Source organism: Mercenaria mercenaria, unplaced genomic scaffold (genome assembly GCF_021730395.1).
Source record: "Mercenaria mercenaria strain notata unplaced genomic scaffold, MADL_Memer_1 contig_3503, whole genome shotgun sequence".
NCBI classification, from domain to species: Eukaryota; Metazoa; Mollusca; class Bivalvia; order Venerida; family Veneridae; genus Mercenaria; species Mercenaria mercenaria.
In genome coordinates, this window is record NW_026461648.1 from 9,738 (window position 1) to 37,279 (window position 27,542).

At 36.5% G+C, this 27,542-nt stretch overlaps 1 protein-coding gene across 1 annotated transcript in view; it reads right to left on the bottom strand.

Moving 5' to 3' along the window:
* Positions 1–291: 291 nt before the first annotated feature.
* The window catches only part of LOC128553120 (prion-like-(Q/N-rich) domain-bearing protein 25), a 43,023-nt gene continuing 15,772 nt past the window's right edge, over positions 292–27,542 (bottom strand). Inside the window, exons 4-5 of the mRNA XM_053534234.1 lie at positions 7,530–7,661; positions 292–437 (exon numbers count right to left, since the gene is read on the bottom strand). Of these exons, the coding sequence (XP_053390209.1) occupies positions 292–437; positions 7,530–7,661 (278 nt within the window). The remainder of the gene's footprint in view (positions 438–7,529; positions 7,662–27,542) is intronic.

Below are 27,542 nucleotides of genomic sequence, written 5' to 3' on the forward strand. Positions count from 1 at the left end.
GCGTATCATAGTAACCACTGTTACACACACAAACATTCCCATTACATACAGCATTTGTTACAGTGTCACAGTGAGCATTACTAGAGCAACCTTCACCTAACTTGCTCTCTGAAAATTAAGGAAGTATCAGTTGAAGAATGATTTACAATTTCCATTAGATAGTATCAATATTTATTTTCATTAGTAACTAGTTGAATCCTAGCTTGCATAGGTGAGCTAAACATTGAAAGGCAAGTGTAGATTTCATAGAAGCCAAAGCACAGTCAGAGCCATACATTCACAAAGATGTCTTTAAAACTTACTTTGACAGGATCCTCCAATACCAGTCTGTGTATCATAATAACCACTGTTACACACACAAACATTCCCATTACATACAGCATTTGTTACAGTGTCACAGTGAGCATTACTAGAGCAACCTTCACCTAACTTGCTCTCTGAAATATAAGGAAGTATCAGTTGAAGAAGGATATACAATTTCCATAAGTTAGTATCAATATTTATTTTCATTAGTAACTAGCTGTCAATTAAAATTCTGAAAATAAGCCGGCTATGATGACCCTAGATTGCTTACCGGAGCTTCACAGATTACTTGAACAATTTTGGTAGAAGGACATGCATGGAAATATATCTGTGAAATTATTTCAACATTCGGCCAGTGTTTTCTGACCAGGAGATTCTTTCAATTTTTCACTATATCTATATAAGAAATACTGCATATATATAAAACAAGTGCCTACCCCTGGTGGCCTTGTAATCAACAAACTGGAATAATTTGAGCAAGCTTGGTATTGGGTCACTGACCTAGATAATCCAATTTCAAAGCTGATCTAGATTTCATAGAGAAAAACTTCTGACAAAGTCCTATGAAGATCAAGTACAAATTGTGGCCTCAAGTACGATCTAACCCGGTGACTTAGTTTTGACCTCTGGCACCCCACTTTTCAACATGATAGAGATAAACATGATGATCAAGCAGAAAATTGAGCCGGTACAGTGTAAACAAGGTTTTTTTTCTAAGATTAGAGCTAATGACCTGGTGTAAGGCCTTAGATATCATGGTATTGAATTTAACCTAAATTTCATAGAGACAAACATTCTAACAAAGTTTCATGAAGATCAAGTAGAATGTGTGGCCTACCAGAGTGTTAACAAAGTTTTTCTATGATTTGACCTAGTGACCTAGTTTAAGGCCTCAGGTAACCAAATTTTGAAGCTGACATATATTTCATGGACACAAACATTTTGACAATATCTATGAAACTCAAATGAAAAATGTGGCCTATAGTGTGTTCACAAAGTTTTTCTATGATTTGACCTAGTGACCTAGTTTAAGGCCTCAGGTAACCCAATTTTGAAGCTGACATATTTCATGGACAAAAACATCTTGACAATATCTATGAAACTCAAATGGAAAATGTGGCCTATAAGGTTTTCACAAACATTTTGATCTGACCTAGTGATCTAGTTTTTGATGTCAGGTAATCCAAGTTTGAATTTATCCTATATTTCATGGAGAAATCCGACAATTACATATGATAATCAAGTTGAAAATGCCACCTGCTTTTAGAGTGTTAGCACCTCAAGAATGTTAATAAGGTTTCTCTACGATTTGACCACATGACATTGTTTTTGAACTTCGGTAATCCAATTTTGATCTTATTCTGTATTATATGGAGACAAACATCCTGACAACAAATTATTACATTAAAACAGACAAGAGCTGTCACAGGAGACAGCGCGCTCGACTATTTCGAAGCTGGATAGTGAAATTGGGTACATCTGAGAATAATAATATCTGTCATGTGTTTACTATTCGGATAGAAATATCCGTCCCTAGGGCACCAGCGTATTGGGTGGTAACGAGGCTAGCTGATATTTTTTCTTGCATATAGTATACATATAAGCATTTTATTCTGACAGATTTTTTTTGCATACCGTACCTTACAAAAAATAAAACAAATAAAGCAAATAAAAATGCACTCCTTCTTGTTGTAGAGTATGTACACAAAGCGCGGGAAATTAACATCCGTAAGCAGAAGTGATGTCATGACATTTCAGTGACGCACAATAACAAAGTTCCCCTTTGGTTTTATCGTTTGTAGTGTAGCGGTATGTCCTTACTGTAAAATAACATATTTTGAATCAAGAAATATACTATAAGGAACGGAGAGAAACTATCAAGGTACCTGATTTTTTTCGTATGTAACATATTCAATGCATGAATCACTAGTTGTCATAACAGCATGAGAGTCATCTGGCATGCGGGGTGCCAGATGGGTTTTGCCGGCATGGGTAAAATCACCGGAAAAGCCAGTCCAGTGTGCAAGAAATCTGGAGTTGTCACTGGAGTGTTAAATGACTCAAATGTGGATGAAGATATTGGACAATAGCTTAAGTCTCAAAAAATTAAATCAGTATAAAAAGAACATATTATTAATTGAATTTCATGAAAAACTTATAATTAATTCTGCATGGAATTCAATTCTTTGAACAATTTTTGTAGAGCTTCACCCAAGGAACATTCTTGTGAAGTTTGGATGAAATTGGCCTAGCGGTTTATGAGGAGATGTCATTTAAAGTAAAAGTTTACGGACGACGGACGGTGACTGATCTGAATAGCTCACTCCGAGCCTTTGGCTCTGGTGAGCTAAAAATCAAAGAAAACAATTTCAGGACTGTCAGATGCACGACTATGTTATCCTGTACAACAGGTAATATAGATAGGTTACATTCAGTTGCATTTGTTAATATATAACATAGACAGAATTAGGGTTGACAAACAGACCTCACTAATCAATTTCACTCCATAAACTGATTGTTTCCCTTTTGTTAAAAGGGCTTAGTGTAAGTCTCTACAAGTTTGAATGTTCTTGGTCAAGTGGTTCTCAAGTTATTGGGCAGAAACCGTTCACTCTACTGACAGACAGATGGAAGGACCGACAGACAGGACTGGCAATGTACCCTATACTTCTTCGAAGTAGGTGGGAAAAGCATAAAATCACAAATTTCAGTGAAAAGAATATCCCCTCTGGCTTATAATACTATCATGAGAATTGGTACAAACCCATCTTTTATATGACACAGTTACATTTTAGATGTTGTGATGTTCTGATCTCAGGAACATTTCTCACCACTAATTTACATTAAATTATTCACGTTTTTCATCGTCTGCTATTTTTGTCTCCAGTTCCCGGTAGTTATTTTACCGCATTTTCTGCTTGCAATTCACGATTTTCTCATGTTTTCAGTGCACTATGTAAGTGATTGTTAACTTATATTCTTCACTCGAGGTTGAATATTTGACAGCATAACAAGTATTTTGATTATTTGTTTATTCCCTCCAACCCACCCTTACAGACATTTAAAGTTTCTTTATAATTATTGCTGATGGCTTGTAGCAGTATTCAAATATTAAAGGCAGATTTGACTTTTTGATTGTGATTTAAACAAGATTAATCATTCAGTTCTAGAGAGATTCCTCAGGCCAGACACTAGGTCTCCTTTGTGTTCTGATAGAAAATAAGGTTCACAGTTATGTACCTTATAATTCCAGGGTCTTTAGACATGAACAGTTCCTTGATAATTACTGTTGAGTATTCATGTATAGCACATTTTCTAATCAGCCCCTGAGTTTATTTTTAGAATGACCTGATAAAACCCAGGTTTATGGTTAGAGGATTCAACAAACATTGAGAGAGATGTGTGTTGTTTATATAGACTCAATGAATTGTGTGATGGTTGTATGATGTTATACACATTATTTTTTTCTGTTTAAGAACTGTGAACGGTTTTCAGATGTGTACTAGAATTCTGTAGAATGAATTACAGAAAACATTTACTTTATCTGATGTTATTATTAACATTTAGTAAACTGTTTTCACGCCATATTACTTATTAGGCGTAAAAAAAAATTGTTTGTTTCCGGTATCCCGACCTAACCTAAATTTTTGGCCCGACCCTAAATGTTTTTATGGCCTTGGAGAATATTGTTTTCAATTTTTTAACAGAAAGATGCAAAACTGCACTTTTTATGCTTTAAACATGGCTAGTGATGTTAGAAATCAACTTACTGATGCTCTAAAGGCATAACCCCCTTATCTGTAATCATTTTTTGACAAAAAAATAATTTCCAAAAGGTCTCCCTTAATAAAAAAAAATTTCCAAAAAAAAAAAATTTTCCGACTTTTTTTAGCATGTTACCGGAAACAAAGAATTTTTTTTAGGCCTTAGATGATCTTATTCATGTTGAAATTTAGATTGACTATATTGGGAGCTATGATAATTAGGGAAAACTTTAATAAAATAAAAACACATATTTTTATGTATCATCACTGGTGAAAGTAAACAAAAAATGACCGATAGGAAAATAAAACATCTGTTTTTGAAGAGTTATATTTATATCTATAGCAATCAAAAAGAAAACACATGGATGAAAGTTACATAATGTGATTTGTCAGTATAAAACAATTTTCCTTTTATCCAGAACCAGAGTGGGGAGATCATGAACAACCATCTGAATTTGTAAGAAAATTTATTTGAGCCAACTCAGTGGGACCAGTCAAGATATTGTGTGTTCGATCTCAGTGACAATTTGACTGGAGAGAGTAAATCTGAAATGATTTGTTCTTTGCCGAAATTTTGTGGGGAAGTTGTATGACAGTTTACATTGCGTCAGTTAATAGACTCAGGATACAAACCTAAATAGGACTAAAATGATAATAATGCCGTGTCAAACAATAAAGAAAAAGAACGAAAAAGAAAACAAGTAGAATCTGTCAGAAAAAGTGTTACAAATTTACATACGTAACAAAAATGAAACAATATTTTTTTTTCATATTTTGCTATCATTCAAGACTATATAAAATATAATAATTTTATGTGTTACAGTTACTAAATTCAAATTTAATTCGTCAAAATCCTTCTTTATCTTTTGTCATTTACATGTTCCGTCTGAAATAAAAAAAAACAACAACAGTAATTGTTACAAAATACAATTTATTATCATTAACAAAATATCATGTAATAACATCTTGGAAAATAATAGTTTAAAACACTCAGTACATCATTAATTAAGTAGCTTAAAATAGGCTATAAAATTACAAGCCATTATTTTTTGAAGTTATGTATATATAATTAATGCAGATGTTCTTATTTTAACTGCCTTTTTCGCGAATTGTTGGGACATTTTATAAGACATACATGTGATACGTCCCGGATTGTCCGGGATTGTCCCGGAAATAACATACTTGTCCCGATGTCCCAGACAGGGTTGAAATGTCCCGGAAAAATAAAAATACAGGAACAAATAGAAATAATCACCCCCCCCCCCCCCCCCCCCCACCCCCCCACAAAAAAACTTGTTTTTTTGTCTATAAACTGTTGAATTTTACACAATAAACAGTCCGCGGTGTCACATTGTTTATTCCTAATCAGTTTCATGCCCTCGAGCGGGACACGTGTTGATTAAGCCCGCTTTGATCACGCGACGATCTTTTGATGACACTGATTAAGTTACAGTCAGTTATTATGATGATCCAGATGAGAAACTGACAGGATTATGCAATCAATAACTGTTTTATGATACTTAAATTAAGAACAAAGTCGTAAATCTCTTTGTTTTTAGCACGTTGGCGGTTAAAAGCTACATGTAGCCTTTATGGAAGAGATTATTGAAAACGGTCAATTAAACGATAATTATTTTAAAAGGTTGTAATCATTTAAGATCTAGATCGATTGTCACTCATATTCTAAATTAAAATGTTGAATGCCTTTGCCGACCGACCCATGAAAATTTACCCGACTCCAAATATTTTATATTGTCGATTTTATCTACAAGATTTATTTTAATCCTTTAAGGATTCAATTTAATTATTAGATAAATGTTTAAGCTTTAGAATGATACCAAATTAGCTAGAATCCAAATCGCGATGACCAGGTTGATTCTTCGTATATAGTAAGCCTCCTAATTCTGTTCACCTCGGGAATGCAATAAATTCACGTGCCGAACTATAGATGTGTATTACCTGTACATGTATTTACCTCCCTTAGAAAGCTAGACGACATTTGCAGCACATAAATACAAGCGAGTGAACATTGTTTATCTCGCCATTCCCGGGAAACTTCATGTAATATTATGATATTTTTGCATGAAACAAATGAATACCAATGTCACATTGTATGTCCCGGACAAAAGGTAAAAATCCCGGAAATTTTAACTCAGAATCCCGGAAACGTTCTGAAAAATTATGGCATGTATGACTAAGAATATTGGCAAAAAGTCTCATAATCATGTATATACATGCGTTATCAATTATAACATGTATATATCATTCATGTTTATTAAAGAAAAATGCACCAAATATTCAACCATCTCAGTTGATATGCATTTTAGTGCTTTAAATATAAACAAATTTTGCAACACTGGCCAGGTACATCATTAACTGTGAGATAAGAATGTGCAAATGCAATCCTTACAGTAATTAACTCTATGTGCTACAGAATTCTACTGTCCAAAAATCTCTCTGCCATGAATGTTTGTTACTAATAATAGGGATGACCGCACTGAGTGAGGTAGCATCATACCTGTAATCTGAAAATGTGCTATTACTAGAACTTTAAAGGCAGATATACATTTAACATTATAATTATGAGAACATTATTTTGAATTCTTCATGCCAGACTTGGTTACAATCTACATTTAGAAAAGTGACATTCACAAGTACACATTTAATTCTATATCAATATATTTTATGCTGTTTTTCCCCATGCAATGTTATTCTTTCGTTATCAAATGCAAATTGCCGTTATCCTCTTTTGAGCTAGTTTTCATTTTATTTTGATTTTATCTTGAAAGAATGTTATGTTTTACACACTGCACATTTTTTCTTATTTTGTGGTTGTTCAACGAAGTTGAGAGAGACCAGAATGGCCATCTTATATGCTGTTTAACTATTCCAGATTAGATGAGTTCAAGTTATTACATTTGGTTCATTCGGGACCTAATAGAAAACACATTTTTACAGTTTAGATTTTCATGTACATCTGATTATATGTTTGCCTTAAATGTTGATAGCATGTTTTCAGGCTGAGTGGTGTACAAAGATAAAGATAATCACATTTACCCCACTTCTACTGGTTGATCGTCACCACATCGCACAACACCGTACCATCTGACTTTTGCAAGACAAATATATTCGTATTTTTTGTGCATTTGGGATGCTGTCAAATACTAAGACCTGTATCCTATATTTTGTTTGTTGTTTTTGTAGTTAGGAACATGAAATTAGTGAATAACTGATTTACTCACGACAAAGAGTGAGTAAATTAATATAAATACAGGTATGTAATTATATCAAAAGCTGATAATGATAATATTATAATGATAAAAATTCCATTTGGTTTGATATACATAATAGACGAGTTTTGACTAAATGACCTTGGCATAAGAAAGAAAATACAACAACTTTTCACACTTTTGATATATGTAGAACAATCCAATGTAAAAATTTATGAAAACTCCAACTTACTGCTGCAAGTGCCTGTGGAACCAGTTCCATCTTGATAGTACCCACTCACACATTGACATTCTGAAGTTCTACATTCACTATTTACTTGGGCACATTGGGAATTAATAGTGCAGCCCTGGTTCAGGTATCTCACTGAAAATGAAACAATAAATACAAAGCAATATCTCATAAATAGTATATTTCTCTGAATACCTTGCCTATCTATGTCTGCTGTCTTAAAATCCACCCTGAACAGGAAGTAGGTGTTGATATTCTAAATCACAATAGTACAATATATTTTCTTCCTATGGTAATCTTATGTTGAAAAAATAAAACTGATAAGATGAAAAAAGCTTATGACTGTGTACTAAAGAAGTAATCATTAATTCTTAATTTTGATCTTTCAGGCATGACAATAAGTATAAAAAAAGATTTATATTTATTACATAATTATTAATGTTATAATTTTAGATCCGTAATAAATGTTATATACCAGATAAATGTGGAAAGCACTTTTCATAGACAAAATACAGCTGAAATTTAATTGCAGTTTCAGGCAGACTTTCAAGCACTACTTGGCAAAAAATTAGGGCTATTTCTGCAAAAAAATTAGGGCAATTTTTGCCAAAAATAAGGGCTCTTTGGCGACCTCAGACTTAAATATATACTGTTTTTGTTGTTTATTTAAAGGTGTATGCTTGAAGGTTATAAATAATTTATGCTCGATTGAGTGAAACGAATTAGAGCATAACTAGAAGATGCTTTTGTAAAAAAGCGCATGTCTCCCCCAATGCATAGTCGTATAGGCAAGAAGTCAAATGGGGACAGGAGCGAAAGTCAAAGAGACAATGATGGTTGGCTGCAATAGGGATCATCTACTTGGCATGTCCAATCACCCAACTAAGTTTCAACATTCTGGGCCTAGTGGTTCTCAAGTTATGAATTGGAAACAGTTTTTCATGTTCAGGCCCCTGTGACCTTGACCTTTGATCAAGTGACCCCAAAATCATTAGGGGTCATCTAGTCTGCATGTCCAAATCATCCTGTTAAGTTTCAACATTCTGGGTCTAGTGGTTTTTAAGTTATTGATTGGAAAGAGTTTTCTATGTTCAACCCCCTGTGACCTTGACCTTTGATAGTGACCCCAAAAACAATAGGGGTCATCTACTCTGTAATTCCTACCACCCTATGAAGTTTGAAGGTTCTAGGTCAAATGGTTCTCAAGTTATTAACTGGAAATGGATTTCCATTTCCCGTCCGCTGCGACCGTGACCTTATATAGAGTGACCCCAAAATCAATAGGGGTCATCTACTCTGCATGTCAAATCGTCCTATGAAGTTTCAACACTCTGGGTCAAGTTGTTCTCAAGTTACTGACAGGAAATGGTTTTCCATAGTCAGGCCCCATTGACCTTGACCTTTAATAGAGGGAACCCAAAATCAGTAGGGTCATCTCCTCTGCAAGACCAATCATCCTATAAAGTTTCAACATTCTGGGTCAAGTGGTTCTCAAGTTACTGACTGGAAATGGTTTTCCATGTTCAGGCCCCTGTGACCTTTGATCAAGTGACCCCAAAATCAATAGGGGTCATCTACTCTGCATGTCCAATCATCCTCTTAAGTTTCAACATTCTGGGTCAATTGGTTCTCAAGTTATTGATCGGAAATGGTTTTCCATGTTTAGGCCCCTGTGACCTTGAACTTTAACAGAGTGACCCCAAAATCAATAGGGATCATCTACTCGGCATGACCAATGATTCTATCAAGTTTCAACATTCTGGGTCAAGTGGTTCTCAAGTTACTGACCTTAAATGGTTTTCCATGTTCAGGCCCCTGTGACCTTGACCTTTGATCATGTGACCCCAAATTCAATAGGGGTCATCTACTCTACTGTTAAGTTTCAACAATCTGGGTCAAGTGGTTCTCAAGTTATTGATCGGAAATGGTTTTCCATGTTCATGCCCCTGTGACCTTGACCTTTAACATAGTAAGCCCAAAATCAATAGGGGTCATCTACTCTGCATGACCAATCATCCTATGAAGTTTCAACATTCTGAGTCAAGTGGTTCTCAAGTTATTGATCTGAAATGGTTTTCCATGTTCAGGCCCCTGTGACCTTGACCTTTAACAGAGTGATCCCAAAAACAATAGGGGTCGTCTACTCCATAAGCCCTGCCACCCTATGAAGTTTCAAGGTTCTAGGTCAAATGGTTCTCCAGTTACTGATCGGAAATGAAGTGTGAAGGACGGAAGGGCGAACAAACGGACAGGGCAAAAACAACATGTCTCCCCCAGAGGGTGGGGGAGAGACATAACTATGTTTCATGAAACTATAGCCTAGGAACTCATGGAAACCGATAAAAGCATCCTCTGTAAATAAATCTTAAAGAATATTAACTTCAATAAGTTAATTGGTTCATTATATGCACGACTATGTGCAAATTGTTTTTTAAGTTCAAACATAAATTACAACAAGAGGGTCATTATGACCCTGGATCACTCACCTGAGTAATATGAGCTACATGTTTCAAATATCAAACTGATGATTTTTAGAAAATTTTGGAAGATTTTCAGATGTACAATCAAGTAACCCCTGGGGCAGGGCCAATTTTACCCCGGGGGTCATGATCTGAACAAGTCTACTAGGCAATGTTACATATCAAATATCTAAGATCTAGGCCTTCTGGTTTATTTTTAGCCAATATATGAAAATTTCCCTATGCACAATCAACTAACCTCTGGGGCTGGGTCAATTTGACCCTGGGGGGGGGGGGGGTCAAGATTTGAACAAATTTTATAGAGGTCCACTAGGCAATGCTACATGTGAAATATCTAAGCTTTAGGCCTTCTGGTTTATTTTTAGAAAATTTTGAAGATTTTTCTATGTACAATCAAGAAACCAAACGGGGCGGGGTCAATTTGACCCCGGGGGTCATGATTTGAACAAATTTTGTAGGAGTCTACTAGGCAATGCTACTTGTCAAATATCTAAGACCTAGGCCTTCTGGTTCATTTTTAGAAAATTTTGAAGATTTTCCTATGTAAAATCAAGTGACCCCTGGGGCGGGATCAATTTTGACCCCAGGGGTCATGAATTGAACAAATTTTGTAGAGGTCCACTAGGCAATGCTACATGTGAAATATCTAAGCTCTAGGCCTTCTGGTTTATTTTTAGAACATTTTTGAAGATTTTCCTATGTAAAATCAAGTGACCCCTGGGGCGGGGTCAATTTTGATCCCGGGGTCATGATTTGAAAAAAATTTATAGGAGTCTACTAGGCAATGCTACAGTTCAAATATCTAAGATATAGGCCTTCTGGTTTATTTTTAGAATTTTTTTCAAGATTTTCCTATGTAAAACCAAGTGACCCCTGGGGCGGGGTCAATTTCATACAGACAAACATTCTGATCAAATTTCATGAAGATCTGGTGCAAAATGCAGCCCCTATTGCATACACAAGGTTTTTCTTTGATTTGACCTAGTGACCTAGTTTTTGACCCCAAATGACCATTTTCAAACTTGACCTAGATTTCATCAAGGCAATCATTCTGACCAAAATTCATGAAGATCAATTGAAAACTACAGCCTCTATTGCATACACAAGGTTTTTCTTAGATTTGACCTAGTGACCTAGTTTTTGACCCCAGATGACCCATTTTAGAATTTTACCTAGATTTCATCAAGGCTATCATTCTGACAAAATTTCATGAAGACCAGTTGAAAAATACAGCCTCTATACCATACACAAGGTTTTTCTTTGATTTGACCTAGTGACTTAGTTTATGATCCCAGATGACCCATTTTCAAACTTGGCCTACAGCTCATCAACGTTATCATTCTGACCAAAATTCATGAAGATCAGTTGAAAAATACAGCCTCTATAGCATACACAAGGTTTTTCTTTGATTTAACCTAGTGTCCTAGTTTTTGACCCGAGATGATCCATTTTTGAACTTGGCCTAGATCTCATCAAGGTTATCATTCTGACCAAAATTCATGAAGATCAATTGAAAAATACAGCCTCTATTGCATACACAAGCTAAATGTTGACGGATGACAGACGCCGGACACCGGACATCGAGTGATCACAATAACTGACCTGACCTGAGCATTGCTCAGGTGAGCTAAAAAGAAAAAAGTATGTTTGGATCACAGTGAGATTTGAACCGACACCCTTCCATTCTAAAGCACAAAAATCTGTTTTTTATTTCAAATATGACCAATTTTTTCTATTTTTAGCAACACTGACCTTGACCCTGATCCGAGTGATATCAAATATATTCCCAACCTTTTGTGTTTGATAAAAGCTATCTACACACCAAGTATACTGACAATAAGTGTACCCAAACTAAAGATACTGAGTGGAAACCATTATTCTATTTTTAGTAACAGTGACCCCAAATATCATTCACAGCTAATTTTTCTGATAAGCTTGGTGGGAGTAAGTAAGTCCAACTAAAATTAACAAGAGGACCATGATGGTCCTGAATCGCTCACCTATCCCCACATGAGTGTTGAACTGAGAATGACGTCGTTATTTCTATTATTTGACACAGTGACTTAGTTTTTGAGCGCATGTGACCTAGATATCATCAAGATAAAAAAATCTGACCAATTTTCATGAAGATCCATTGAAAAATATGGCCTCTAGAGAGGTCATAAGGTTTTTCTATTATTTGACCTAATGACCTAGTTTTTGAAGGCACGTGACCCACTTTTAAACTTGACCTAGATATCATCAAGGTGAACATTCTCACCAATTTTCATGAAGATCTCGTGAAAAATATGGCCTCTAGAGAGGTCACAAGGTTTTTCTATTTTTCAACCTACTGACCTAGTTTTTGACCGCACATGACCCAGTTATGAACCTGACCTAGATATCATCAAGCTGAACATTCTCACCAATTTTCATGAAGATCCATTGAGAAATATGGCCTCTAGAGAGGTCACAAGGTTTTTCTATTTTTAGACCTACTGACCTAGTTTTTGACCCCACGTGACCCAGTTTCGAACTTGACCTAGATATCATTAAGGTGAACATTCTGACCAGCATTCATGAAGATCTCGTGAAAAATATGGCCTCTAGAGAGGTCACAAGGTTTTTCTATTTTTAGATCTACTGACCTAGTTTTTAACCCCACGTGACCCAGTTTCGAACTTGACCTAGATATCATTAAGGTAAACATTCTGACCAATTCTCATGAAGATCCATTGAAAAATATGGCCTCTAGAGTGGTCACAAGGTTTTTCTATTTTTAGACCTAATGACCTAGTTTTTGACCCCACGTGACCCAGTTTCGAACCTGACCTAGATATCATCAAGGTGAACATTCTGACCAATTTTCATGAAGATCCATTGAGAAATATAGCCTCTAGAGAGGTCACAAGGTTTTTCTATTTTTAGACCTACTGACCTAGTTTTTGACCCCACATGACCCAGTTTCGAACTTGACCTAGATATCATCAAGTTGAACATTCTGACCAATTTTCATGAAGATCTCATGAAAAATATGGCCTCTAGAGAGGTCACAAGGTTTTTCTATTTTTAGATCTTCTGACCTAGTTTTTAAACCCACGTGACCCAGTTTCGAACTTGACCTAGATATCATCAAGATGAACATTCTGACCAATTTTCATGAAGATCCATTGAGAAATATGGCCTCTATAGAGGTCACAAGGTTTTTCTATTTTTAGACCTAATGACCTAGTTTTTGACCCCACGTGACCCAGTTTCGAACTTGACCTAGATATCATCCAGGTGAACATTCTGACTAATACTCATGAAGATCTCATGAAAAATATGGCCTCTAGAGAGGTAACAAGGTTTTTCTATTTTTAGACCTACTGACCTAGTTTTTGACCCCACGTGACCCAGTTTCGAACTTGACCTAGATATTATCAAGTTGAACATTCTGACCAATTTTCATGAAGATCTTGTGAAATATATGGCCTCTAGAGGTCACAAGGTTTTTTCTATTTTTAGACCTACTGACCTAGTTTTTGATGGCACGTGACCCAGTTTCGAACTTGACCTAGATATCATCAAGATGAACATTCTGACCAACTTTCATAAAGATCCCACAAAAAATGTGACCTCTAGAGATGTCACAAGGAAAAGTTTACGCACGGACGGACAGACGGACGGACGACGGACGCTGCGTGATCACAAAAGCTCACCTTGTCACTATGTGACAGGTGAGCTAAAAAGCGGAAACCACCTTTTTGATGATCACACAGAGAAAAAAATCTATTTTTAGAGAAAAAATCTGTATTTAGAAAAAAACTATTTTTAGTAACTGTGACTTTGACCCTGACCAAAAAAAAAAAAAAAAGAAAAAAAAATTTGTTGGTCTCGGTAGGATTTGAACCGAAGCCCTCCAGTCCCACTGACTAAAAAGTAGCTTTTGGCCCAACGCTCTAGACCACTAAGCCACCATGGAATTTTCTAAGTGTGAAGATTAAATAAGTTATCCTGACCTTGAACTTGACCCCCATGACCCCATATACAATCCCAACCTTGGTTTTTCTATAAGCTACCTATAGGCCAAGATTAATTTCAATACATCATTGAAAACTAAAGTTACTGTGCAGAAACAAATTTTTCTATTTTTAGCAACAGCTACCTTGACCTTGACCCAAATACAATCCCAAGCTTCGTCTCCTTATCATCTATCTACAGGCCAAGTTTGGTGTCTATAGCTTGTTCCAAACTTACTTGTTCATGCCATGTAAACATTTGACTGCCAAGTGTGACCTTGACCTTTGAGCTAGGGGTCTGAAAGTTTTGCATGACACATCATCATATTAACCCTTTACCACACCGATACATTTATCACCGTATCTATCGATTACCAAACAGAAACGTATTGACCCGTGTCTATCGATTACCTGATAGAAAAGTATATTATCGAGTATCAGCCATTTGAACAAAAACGAATATCCCCGTGTCTCATAATCAATCGCTTTATTTTCATTCTTTTCCTAAAGAAACCAATTCCGGATGTTTACTAATGCAAAGTATGGGATTTCATCATCAATATTTGCGTAAAAGATCATGTGGTTACTATTTAAATTTATCGAGTACTTTGCAAACAAAGACACCGTTTTTTTTCCCTACATGTGCACAATGCTACGCCATGGAAAATTACTGTGAAAACAACTTGCAACTGGCCGGTTCTCGGGAAGTATTTTTAATTATGTAAGGTCATGAAGGTCACACGTGATATATGTGGATTTCCCCTAAACAACAATTTGTGTATACGATGGCTTGGAATTTATGGCCTTACATAATGGGAAGTGTTAATCAAAACAGAAGGACCGCAACTTCCAAATCTTTTATGACACCCCAAGAGTTAATTGCAGCGGAAGTCACCCGTGATGTGCCGACAATTGATCAGCAAAAAATTATGTAATATTATCTAAAAATATTTTAATCTTTAGCATAAGTATTGTTCGGTAACAAGTCTCGAGGCCAGTGATCTTTTTGCACTTTGAATAATTTTACGATCCATTATTGATGTAGTGTTATTCAGTATGATAGTCGTTTTTTTATGTAAATACATACCGATTCCTACTCGACAGACAAGTCTATAAACTATAAATTGAAATCTCAAACATCAAAATCAAATCATATGAATTTCAATTTGAAACCAATCCAAAACAGAAATTTATGCATAAAAATATATTTCCTTTACTTTAACACTTTATATCTTCGAACTAGAAATTGCTCTTGTAAACAAGAGGGCCAAGATGGCCCTAGGTCGCTCACCTAAGAAACACACCATAACTGTGTAAAACATGTCTGACCTAGTGATTTCATGGAAACAAATATTCTGACCAATTTTCATTAAGATTGGACCAAAAAATTGGCCTCTTGGGATTAAACAAGCATTTTCTTAGATATGACCTAGTGACCTAATTTTTGACCCTTGATGACCCATGTTCAAATCTGACCTAGATTTTATCAAGGCAATCATTCTGACCAAAATTCATGAAGATCAATTGAAAAATACAGCCTCTATCACATACAGAAGGTTTTTCTTTGATTTGACCAAATGACCTAGTTTCTGACCCCAAATGACCCATAATCAAAGTCGACCTAGATTCAATAAGGCAATCATCCTGACCAAATTTAATGAAGATCAATTGAAAAATACAGCCTCTATCGCATACACAAGGTTTTTCTTTAATTTGACCTAGTGACCTAGTTTTTGATCTCAGATAAACCATATTCAAGTTCGACCTAGATTTCATCAAGGCAATCACTCTGAACAAATTTCATGAAGATCAATTGAAAAATACAGCCTCTATTGCATACACAATGTTTTTCTTCGATTTGACCTAGTGACCTAGTTTTTGACTCTAGATGACCCATTTTCAAATTCTGCCTAGATTTTATCAATGTTATCATTCTGACTAAATTTCATGAAGATCAGTTGAAAAATACAGCCTCTTTCGCATACACAAGGTTTATCTTTGATTTGACCTAGTGACCTAGTTTTTGATCCCAGATGACCCATTTTTGAACTCGGCCTAGATTCCATCAAGGTAATCATTCTGGCCAAAATTCATGAAGATCCATTGAAAAATACAGCCTCTATCGCATACACAAGGTTTTTCCTTGATTTGACCTAGTGACCAAGTTTTTGATCCCAGATGACTTATTTTCGAACTCAGCCTAGATTTTATCAAGGTAATCATTCTGACCAAATTTCATGAAGATCAGTTGAAAAATACAGCCTCTATCGCATACACAAGGTTTTTCCTTGATTTGACCTAGAGACCTAGTTTTTGACCCCGGATGACCCATTTTCGAACTCTGCCTAGATTTCATCAAGGTAATCATTCTGACCAAATTTCATGAAGATCAGTTGAAAAATACAGCCTCTATCGCATACACAAGCTAAATGTTGACGGATGACAGACAGACGACAGACGGACAACAGACAACCGGACATCGAGCGATCAGAAAAACTCACCTGACCATTGCTCAGGTGAGCTAAAAAGCGCATTTCTCCCTTAATGCAAAGTCCTATAGGCAAGAAGTCAATAGGGGCCAGGAGCGAAAGTCAAAGAGACAATGATGGTTGGCTGCAATAGGGATCATCTACTTGGCATGTCCAGTCATCCCGCTAAATTTCAACACTTTTGGCCTAGTGGTTCTCAAGTCACTGTTCAGGCACCTGTGACCTTGACCTTTAATCAAGTGACCTCAAAATAAATAGGGGTCATCTACTCTGCATGTCCAATCATCCTATTAAGTTTCAACATTCTAGGTCAAGTGGTTCTCAAGTTATTTTCCAGAAATGATTTTACATGACCAGACCCCTGTGACCTTGACCTTTAATAGACTGACCCCAAAATCAATAGGGGTCACTCTGCATGTTCAATCATCCTATGAAGTTTCAACATTCCGGGTCAAGTTATTGATCAGAAATAGTTTTCCATGTTCAGTCCCCTGTGACCTTGACCTTTAACAGAGTGACCCCAAAATCATTAGGGGTCATCTACTCTGCATGATCAATCATCCTATTAAGTTTCAACATTCTGCGTCAAGTGGTTCTCAAGTTACTGACCGGAAATGGTTTTCAATGTTCAGGCCCCTGTGACCTTGATCTTTAACGGAGTGACCCCAAAGTCGATAGAGGTCATCTACTGTGCATGTACAATCATCCTATGAAGTTTCAATGTTCTGGGTCAAGTGGTACTCAAGTTATTGATCGGAAATGGTTTTCAATGTTCAGGCCCCTCTGACCTTGACCTTTAATGGAGTGACCCCAAAATCAATAGGGGTCATCTACTTTGAATGTACAATCATCCTATGAAGTTTCAACATTCTGGGACAAGTGGTTCTCTAGTTATTGATCGGAAATGTTTTCAATGTTCAGGCCCCTGTGACCTTGACCTTTAACGGAGTGACCCCAAAATCGATAGAGGTCATCTGCTGTGCATGTACAATCATCCTATGAAGTTTCAACATTTTGGGTCAAGTGGTTCTCTAGTTATTGATCGGAAATGGTTTTCAATGTTCAGGCCCCTGAGACCTTGACCTTTGACGGAGTGACCCCAAAATCAATAGGGGTCATCTACCCTTCATGGCCAATCATCCTATGAAGTTTCAACGTTCTGGGTCAAGTGGTTCTCTAGTTATTGATCGGAAATGGTTTTCAATGTTCAGGCCCCTGTGACCTTGACCTTTGATGGAGTGACCCCAAAAACAATATGGGTCATCTACTCCAGCAGCCCTACAACCCTATGAAGTTTGAAGGTTCTAGGTCAAATGGTTCTCCAGTTATTGCTCCGAAATGAAGTGTGACGTACGTACGGACGGACAGGGCAAAAACAATATGTCTCCCCCAGTGGGTGGGGGGGGGGGGACATAACTACAATGAAGTTTGTATCATCGGAAAGAGAATTTAAATTACTTTAAACTTTATACTGACAAAAATAATATCAAACTTACAGAAAGTATTAAAACAAAATAATGCCAAAACCTCTGTTCAGAAAAGACAGTCAGGCTTATCAGCCATATATCGATTATTGATTATCACTTATCAGTGTTATGTAAAGGAGGTTACTTTGGCTTCTGTTCTGTGTGGTAAAGGGTTATGAGGTACATTTGTGCCATGTAATATTAAAATCTCTTCATGGATGGCAGAGTTATGAACCGGACAGGAAAAAAGCCCTGTTGACCTTTGACCTCCAATTGTGACCTTGACCTCTGAGCCAGGGGTCCGGGTTTTGTGCATGGTACGTCGTCTCATCATTGGGAACATTTGTGCCAAGTAATATTAAAATCCCTTCATGAATCACAGAGTTATGGACCGGACACGAAATTGCAGACGGACAGAATGACAGACGGAAAAACGCATTCCTATAGTCCCTGAAACTGGCTTTCAACCAGTAGGGGACTAAAAAGATTACTCCATACTTATCGAAGTTATGTCCTCCATTGGAAATAAGCTATTAGCTTAATGGGTTATCGATAGGAACATAGTACAACTTTTTTTAACTTTAAGCAGTCATCTACCTTTTGGTCATAAGTAAAAGTACGCTATGAACTTTTATATGCAAACTGTCTAACCTGTTTTAATTCTTATAATGTCTTGTTTTAATGGTGATTCTTAATATCTGCCACTTTAGTCTGTGATACATAATTTATTTGTTTGTCTTGTTTGTATTGTGTACTATGTCCTAAAATAAATAATAAATAAATAAAAAATGGCCTGGACAAGCTCTAAAATGACATTTGATCCCTAAGTGTGACCTTGACCTTTGAGACAGGAACCTGGTGTTTGATCACGACACTCCCTCTCATGAAGATAAACATTCATGCCAAATATAAATAAGATTCCTTAAAGCATTTCAAAGTTATGGCCCGGACAAGATCTGAAATGACCTAAATTGACCTCCTAGTGTGACCTTGACCTTTGAGACAGGAATCCGAGGTTTGCCCATGACACTCCGTCTCATTGAGGTATACATTCATGCCAAATATATACAAGATTGCTCCATGCATGTCAAAGTTATTGTCTGGGCAAAAAAAATCCGGATGGACGCACATACGTACGCACATACACCAAACCGCCATTATCAAGCTCACCACCAGCGGGCTCAACAAAAATCTGATGAACAACTTTTCGATTTGGTGTGACCTTGGTTCTGAACCTAACTTCAAAGTTTGACTGAAATCAACCTAAAGTATAATTTAAGAACAGAATTGGTAGACCAAACATACATATGAAGGGTAATCACAAGAGCTCATTTGTGAGCACTTCATACACAGGTGAATTGCTAAATACTTCCAACAAGAGGGTCAAGATGACCCTGGATCGCTCGTCTGAGTAATATGAGCTACATGTTTTAAATGTCAAACTGATGATTTTTAGAAATGTTTTGGAAGATTTTCCAATGTACAATCAAGTAACACCTGGGGCGGGGCCAATTTTACCCCGGGGGTCATGATTTGAACAAAGTTTGTAGAAGTCTACTAGGCAATGTTAAATATCAAATATCTAAGATCTAGGCCTTCTGGTTTATTTTTAGCAAATTTATGAAGATTTCCCTATGTACAATCAAGTGACCCCTGGGGCTGTGTCAATTTGACCCTGGGGGTCAAGATTTGAACAAATTTTGTAGAGGTCCACTAGGCAATGCTACATGTCAAATATCTAAGATCTAGGCCTTCTGGTTTATTTTTAGAAAATTTTGAAGATTTTCCTATCTACAATCAAGTAACCCCATGGGGCGGGGTCAATTTGACCTGGGGGTCATGATTTGAATAAATTTTGTAGAAGTCTGCTAGGCAATGCTACATGCCAAATATCTAAGATCTAGGCCTTCTGGTTCATTTTTAGAACATTTTTGAAGATTTTCCTATGTAAAATCAAGTGACACCTTGGGCGGGGTCAATCTTGAGCCCCGGGGTCATAATTTGAATAAATTTTGTAGAGGTCCACTACGCAATGCTACATGTCAAATATCTAAGCTCTAGGCCTTCTGCCTTCTGGTTTATTTTTAGAAAAAATTTGAAGATTTTCCTATGTAAAATCAAGTGACCCCTGGGGCGGGGTCAATTTTGACCCCGGGGGGTCATGATTTGAACAAATTTTGTAGAGGTCCACTAGGCAATGCTACATGTCAAATAACTAAGCTCTAGGCCTTCTGGTTTATTTTTAGAAAATTTTGGAAGATTTTCCTATGTAAAATCAAGTGACCCCTGGGGCGGGGTCAATTTTGACCCCGGGGTCATGACTTGAACAATTTTAGTAGAGGTCCACTAGGCAATGCTACATGTCAAATATCTAAGCTCTAGGGTTTCTGGTTTTTGAGAAGAAGATTTTTTAAGCTTTTTCCTATGTAAAATCAAGTGACCCCTGGGGTGAGGTAAATTTTGACCCCGGGATCATGATTTGAACAAACTTGGTAGAGGTCCTCTAGGCAATGCTTCACACCAAATATCTAAGATCTAGGGCTTCTGGTTTTCAAGAAGAAGATTTTTTTAGAAATTGTTGACGGACGACGGACATCAAGCAGTCACAATAGCTCACCTTGTCACTTTGTGACAGGTGAGCTAACAAGAACTGTCTGATGACAGCGCGCTCGACTATTCGAAGAATTGATTGAAGAATATGGGGTCAAAATATTTCCACGGATATTCAGACAAAAGAAATAAATAGATTAGACAAACAATGTTCCTGTATTACTTTGATTTCGGTAAGTCTTGCACTAAATGGCAATATATGAGCCAATTTCAAAGTCCAAAAAGGGCCATAATTCAGTCAAAATAGTTATGTATTCTTGCCTACAGATGGAAATCATAATGATAAACAAGTGTTCAAAGTTTAAAAGCCATATGTCAAATAGTTTTGACAAAACATGGACTTGTATGAAAACAAAACCAATTTCAAAGTCCAAAAAGGGCCATAATTCAGCCAAAATAGATGACAGAGTTATATTCTCTTACCTACAGATAGAGACTATTATACTAAACAAGTGATAAAAGTTTCAAAGCCATATGTCAAACACTTTACAAAAAATATGAACTGGTACGAAAAACTTAACCAAGATTTCTAAGTCAAAAGGGGCAATAATTCAGCCAAAATCCTTGATGGAGTTATGTACTCTTGCCTATAACTGGACATGGTGATGGTAAACAGGTGTTGAAAGTTTCAAAGCTTTATCTCAAAAGACTTTGTCAAAATATGAACTGGTACGAAATATTAACCCAGATTTCTAAGTCAAAAAGGGCCATAATTCAGCCAAAATCCTTGATGGAGTTATGTGCTCTTGCCTATAACTGGACATGGTGATGGTAAACAAGTATTGAAAGTTTCAAAGCTTTATCTCGAAAGACTTTGTCTACATATGAACTGGTACGAAAAACTTAACCAAGATTTCTAAGTCGAAAGGGGCCATAATTCAGCCAAAATCCCTAATGGAGTAATCACACTAGGTAACCCGATATGTTCGGCGCAGGATGCTATGTTCGGCGCAGGATCGATACATAGATTTGAAAGTTTTAGTGGTGTTAGTATTTTCATTATTTAGGTCTATAAAAACATATATGCAATAAAACCACCTTACTAGTCTCATCACGTAATAAATGAAGTTTCCAAAGCCAATTTAAAATCCTGAAAAGATGCCATTTTAAGCAAAAACGGTGAAGTTAAATGTGAAACTTTACGCCAATTTCAGCAATTTTAAAGTTTATAGCCACATTTCTTTGAAAATATTGCAAAACAAAGCCAATATCTTTATGGACTATATTCAGCAACCTTTTCCCTGTCATCCTTCCAAATTTCAATGTCTAAATCGGTGTTTTAGTGAAGATTTTTAAGTTTGAAATACACCATATGCACGAAAAAAGGCGATGTTTGGCGCAGGATAAAAAAATTGCAGCGATGTTTGGGAGCAGGTTATTGTAACTTTCATCACAAATATCGCAATGACCGTTTTTGACGCTGTGAAGCTAATTTTTGATATCTTATAGATTTTGCTGTATGTATTTAATGGTTTAGTATACGATGTACAGGTTTTTATTTAGAGACGTGTTCATATACATACATTATAACATACATACATACATGTATACATACATATTTAGCAGATAGAGTGCAGTGATCAATTTAAACACTGTCAAGCCATTGTGTCTATTGTTTTATCCGATTTCTTTAGAACATTACATTATTTTTTTATGCATGTTTCTGTATCCATAATTCAATACAAGAAGAGTTGTGTCAGCCAAGATCTCCGCACTGGCCCTGATCGTTTTCAGACTTCCAATGCATGCAAAGATTTATCCGGATGATTTTTTATTTTTTAAAAGAAACGTTAAGTTTTAAAAAAATGCGTTAATGCAAAAAAAAATGTTCAGCTTTTGCTTATATCATTTATGGCGAGAGTCACAATGTGACTGTCTAAAAATATGGAAATGAACTAGATTACCGTACTGGACAACTGGGGTATCAAACAAAACTATTTGATAATGTAGAGACACACGTTTTTTTCTCCCGTAAAAAAAAACACCCCTGAAAAGTGACAATAACAGCAGTTTTATGCTAGAATGTAAAACTAGTATCACGTGTCATACAGGTTTCTGAGGACGGTGAGATACATGTTAATCTAAAACGAGGGGATAAGTGTTGTAATATTATATATGCGCGTTCTGTGGCAAAGCGTAAACGTATTACGGCCCCAAAACGGATAATTCAAGAGGAAATGACGTCAACGTGAAAAACAACGTAGACTTTACCTCGCATTTCATTGAAATTTAATGACGTTGATGGACAATATATTCATTTACTTGGTTAATGTAGGGGTAATACACGTTTTTTTGTGTATTAACATCTGCAGAAGCCCGCGAGGTTGTTTGTGACCGAGACCGATGGCCGAGGTCACAAACATATCCCAAGATCTTCTGCAGACGTTAATACACAAAACAAACGTGCATTGTCGCTAATCTTGCATAAAAACATTATACGATGACTAAATGCAGTTGTTTTCATATGTGATGACTTTACGATTCCGGTACATTTTCTAATTACCATTCTGTTGTTCTTGTAAATGGTACACATGTTTTAAATATCCATAACCAGAAATCAACAACACTTCCAAAAGCATGTAGTGAAGGTTTTTAACCAACTTTTTTTAATCTGTCATTATTACAAACATAAAGTTACCCATACTTTTACATATCACTTAAACATTAGGGTAAACAGGAACACAATTTCAAAGGTATACATCGTATACTAATTATAAACAGTTAAATACATATAGCTGTTATAACACCTTTTTATATATTCCGTGGCAAAGCGTAAACGGGCTCGGATACCAACCAGTCCCTCGGGATTCTGCAGGTGTTATAACACGAAAAAAAATCGTTATCTTAACTTTATCAAATAGTTTTGTCTGATACCCCAGTTGTCCAGTACGGTAATCTAGTTTCTTTTCCATATTTTTAGACAGTCACATTGTGACTCGCCATAAATGATATAAAGCATTCTAGCATAAAACTGCTGTTATTGTCACTTTTCGGGGGTGTTTTAACAGGAGAGAAAATGTGTGTTAACAAGGAGATTCTCGCGCTCGCGTGCTGTTATAACACCTTTTTATATATGTGCATTCCGTGGCAAAGCGTAAACACCATTCGGCCCCAAAACGGATAATTCAAAACGAAATGACGTCAACGTAAAAAAACAACTCGGACATTCCCGCGCTTTTCGTGGAAATTTAATGACGTTGAGTGACAATGTATTCATTTATCAGTTTTTTACGCGTTTTATGCTAGAATAGCGTTAGCGCATGTTGATTTCGTGTTTTAACATCTGCAAAATTCCTCGGGATACGTTGGTACCCTCGCCCTAACAGGCTCGGGGCACCAACCAATCCCTCGGGATTCTGCAGATGTTATAACACAAAAAAACATGCGTTATCCCTACATTCTAGCATAAAACTGCTGTTATTGTCACTTTTCGGGGGTGTTTTAACAGGAGAGAAAACGTGTGTTAACAGAGAGATTCTCGCGCTCACGTGCTGTTATAACACCTTTTTATATATGCGCGTTCCGTTGCAAAGCGTAAACGTATTATGGCCCCAAAACAGATAATTCAAAAGGAAATGACGTCAACGTGAAAAAACAACGTAGACTTTACCGCGCATTTCATGGAAATTTAATGACGTTGAGGGACAATATATTCATTTACCTGAGTTTTACGCGTTTTATGCTAGAATAGCGTTAGCGCATGTTCTTTTCGTGTTGTAACATCTGCAGAATCCCGAGGGAATGGTTGGTACCCGAGCCCGTTATCCCTACATTCTAGCATAAAACTGCTGTTATTGTCACTTTTCGGGGGTGTTTTAACAGGAGAGAAAACGTGTGTTAACAAGGAGATTCTCGCGCTCGCGTGCTGTTATAACACCTTTTTATATATGTGCATTCCGTGGCAAAGCGTAAACACCATTCGGCCCCAAAACGGATAATTCAAAACGAAATGACGTCAACGTAAAAAAACAACTCGGACATTCCCGCGCATTTCGTGGAAATTTAATGACGTTGAGTAACATTGTATTCATTTATCAGTTTTTTTACACGTTTTATGCTAGATTCTTGCATAAAAACTACTTTTTTCACTGGATCCGCCCATGTATTAATGGGAGAAAAATCGTGTGCAAACAAGGCAATTCACGTGCTGTTAATACCCGATTTTTATTTTTGAAATGCTTTCCCAGGGACGTATATGTAATTCTGCGCAGACTGACATCTGGTATCTGCATCTTGTTTCTTTCATAAAAACCTCTTCTTGAAGCATTTAAGATGCAAACTAAACCATAGAACGTTTTACTGTATCAGTAACTAACGCAAAATGCGCTGCCCCCAACATTGTTCGTACTTGTTTCTTCCCTTGTTTACTCCCCTTTTAGAACTCGGCTTCAATTCAGATTTTGTAGACAACCGTGAATGTTAAAGAATCGCGTGTTTACCTGTGCGATTCTTTGTTTTTAGGAATCACATTTATGATTTTGGTAAGTATCAGTCGGTATGTTTTTATCTAATTTCTCGAAGAATTTATATAAACAGCTTGGAAGCTTGACACTACGTTTGTACTCATCCGTACTCCAACTGCGTGTCCGTACTCAATATAAGTCGGATGTAAAGTAATTATTCTTGAAATTGTGATTGAGTCCACCAAATTGTGAAATGATGTGAACAGTTATTGGTAATTTTATGTTTGTAATAATGAGAGATAAAAAAATGCTTAAAACCCTTCAGGATGTGCTTTTGATAGTGTTGTTTATTTCCGGGCCCTGGATACGGATATTTAAAACATGTTTACCGTTTCCAAGAACAACAGGAATGGTAAATAAAAATGTACCGGAATCTTCAAGTCATCACATATGAAAACAGTACATAAATCGTCGTGAAATATTTTTTTATGCAAGAACAGCGACAATACACGTTTGTTTTGTGTATTAACGTCTGCAGAAGCCCTTGGGATATGTTTGTGACCTCGACCTTCGGTTTCGGTCACAAACAATCTCGTGGGCTTCTGCAGACGTTAATACACAAAAAACCGTGTATTATCCCTACAATAGCGTTAGCGCATGTTCTTTTCGTGTTATAACATCTTCAGAATCCCTCGGGAATCGTTGGTACCCTCGCCCTAACGGGCTCGCGCACCAACCAATCCCTCGGGATTCTGCAGATGTTATAACACGAAAAAACATGCGTTATCCCTACATTAGCGTATTTTTTTCAAACTTAACGTTTCTTTAAAAAATAAAAAATCATCCGGATAAATCTTTACATGCATCGGAAGTCTGAAAACGATCAGGGCCAGTGCGGAGATCTTGGCTGACACAACTCTTCTTGTATTGAATTATGAGCACAGACACAAGCATGGAAAAAATAATGTAATATTCTAAAGAAATCGGATAAAAACAATAGACACAATGGCTTGACAGTGTCCAAATTGATCGCTGCACTCTATCTGCTAAATATGTTTGTATGTATGTATGTATGTATGTAATGTATGTTTATGAACACGTCTCTAAATAAAAACCTGTACATCGTATACTAAACCGTTAAATACATACAGCAAAATCTATAAGATATCAAAAATTAGCTTCACAGCGTCAAAAACGGTCATTGCGATATTTGTGATGAAGTTTACAATAACCTGCTCCCGAACATCGCTGCAAATTTTTTATCCTGCGCCAAACATCGCCTTTTTTCGCGCATATTGTGTATTTCAAACTTAAAAATCTTCACTAAAACACCGATTTAGACATTGAAATTTGGAAGGATGACAGGGAAAGGGTTGATGAATATAGACCATAAAGATAATTTGGCTTTGTTCTGCAACATTTTCAAAGAAATGTGGCTATAAACTTTAAAATTGCTGAATTTGGCGTAAAGTTTCACATTTAACTTCGCCATTTTTGCTTAAAATGGCATCTTTTCAGGATTTTATATCGGCTTTGGAAACTTCATTTATTACGTGATAAGACTAGTAAGGGGATTTTACTGATTTATTGTTTTTATAGACCTAAATAAGGAGAACACTAACACCACTGAAGTTTTGAAATCTATGTATCGATCCTGCGCCGAACATAGCATCCTGCGACGAACATATCGGGTTACCTAGTGTGGTAATGTACTCTTGCCTATAACTGGCCATGATGATGGTAAACAAGTGTTGAAAGTTTCAAAGCTTTATCTCAAAAGACTTTGTCAAAATGTGGACTGGCACAAAAAACTTAACCAAGGTGTGACGCCGACGCCGTGGTGAGTAGGATAGCTCTACTTATTCTTCGAATAGTCGAGCTAAAAATGTGAACAAATACAGAAACCAAATTATAGTAATGCCTCTGTTTGAGCTTTGTTTTATACGTACAGGAACACATTTTTACTGACACAAAATTAAGTGATCTAACAATTCTCTCTTTTCAGCTTAATACCTTTGGTGTGATCAAAATTATTGTATGCATTATAACTCTAATAAAGTATGGAAACATTATTACCAAGTCAGTAATGCTCTTTTTCAATCGAAAGTGATATTAGACGTTTCCAGTAGGTGAGATATAGTACCTACAGTTCATCCTGCTTTTGAAGAAAAATCAACTAGAGATGCTTTTGAGAAAAGCGCATGTCTCCCACAACTGCCTAACCATCTAAATAATAAGTCAGTCTTTATATACTGTTTACTGAATCCACATGTGCATGCGCTTTCTTGAAACCAAAAGGACCCCTATACTACTAGTAGTATAGGGGTCGATTTGGAGGTAAAACTACACAAGAAATCTGAGTGATTTTGGTAATTCAAGGGCCATAATTCCGAAGTGATTAGGCCGATTTGGCTAGTTATCGAACTTGGCCGAGCACTTATTGGCAGACACATTTTGTTGAAGTTTGGCGAAGATCGGATGAGAAATGTTCGACTTAGAGTGCGGACAAGCTTTGTGACAGACACACAGACTGGAGTAAATCAATATGTCTCCCACACTACTGTGTGGTGGGAGACATGATTAAAAAC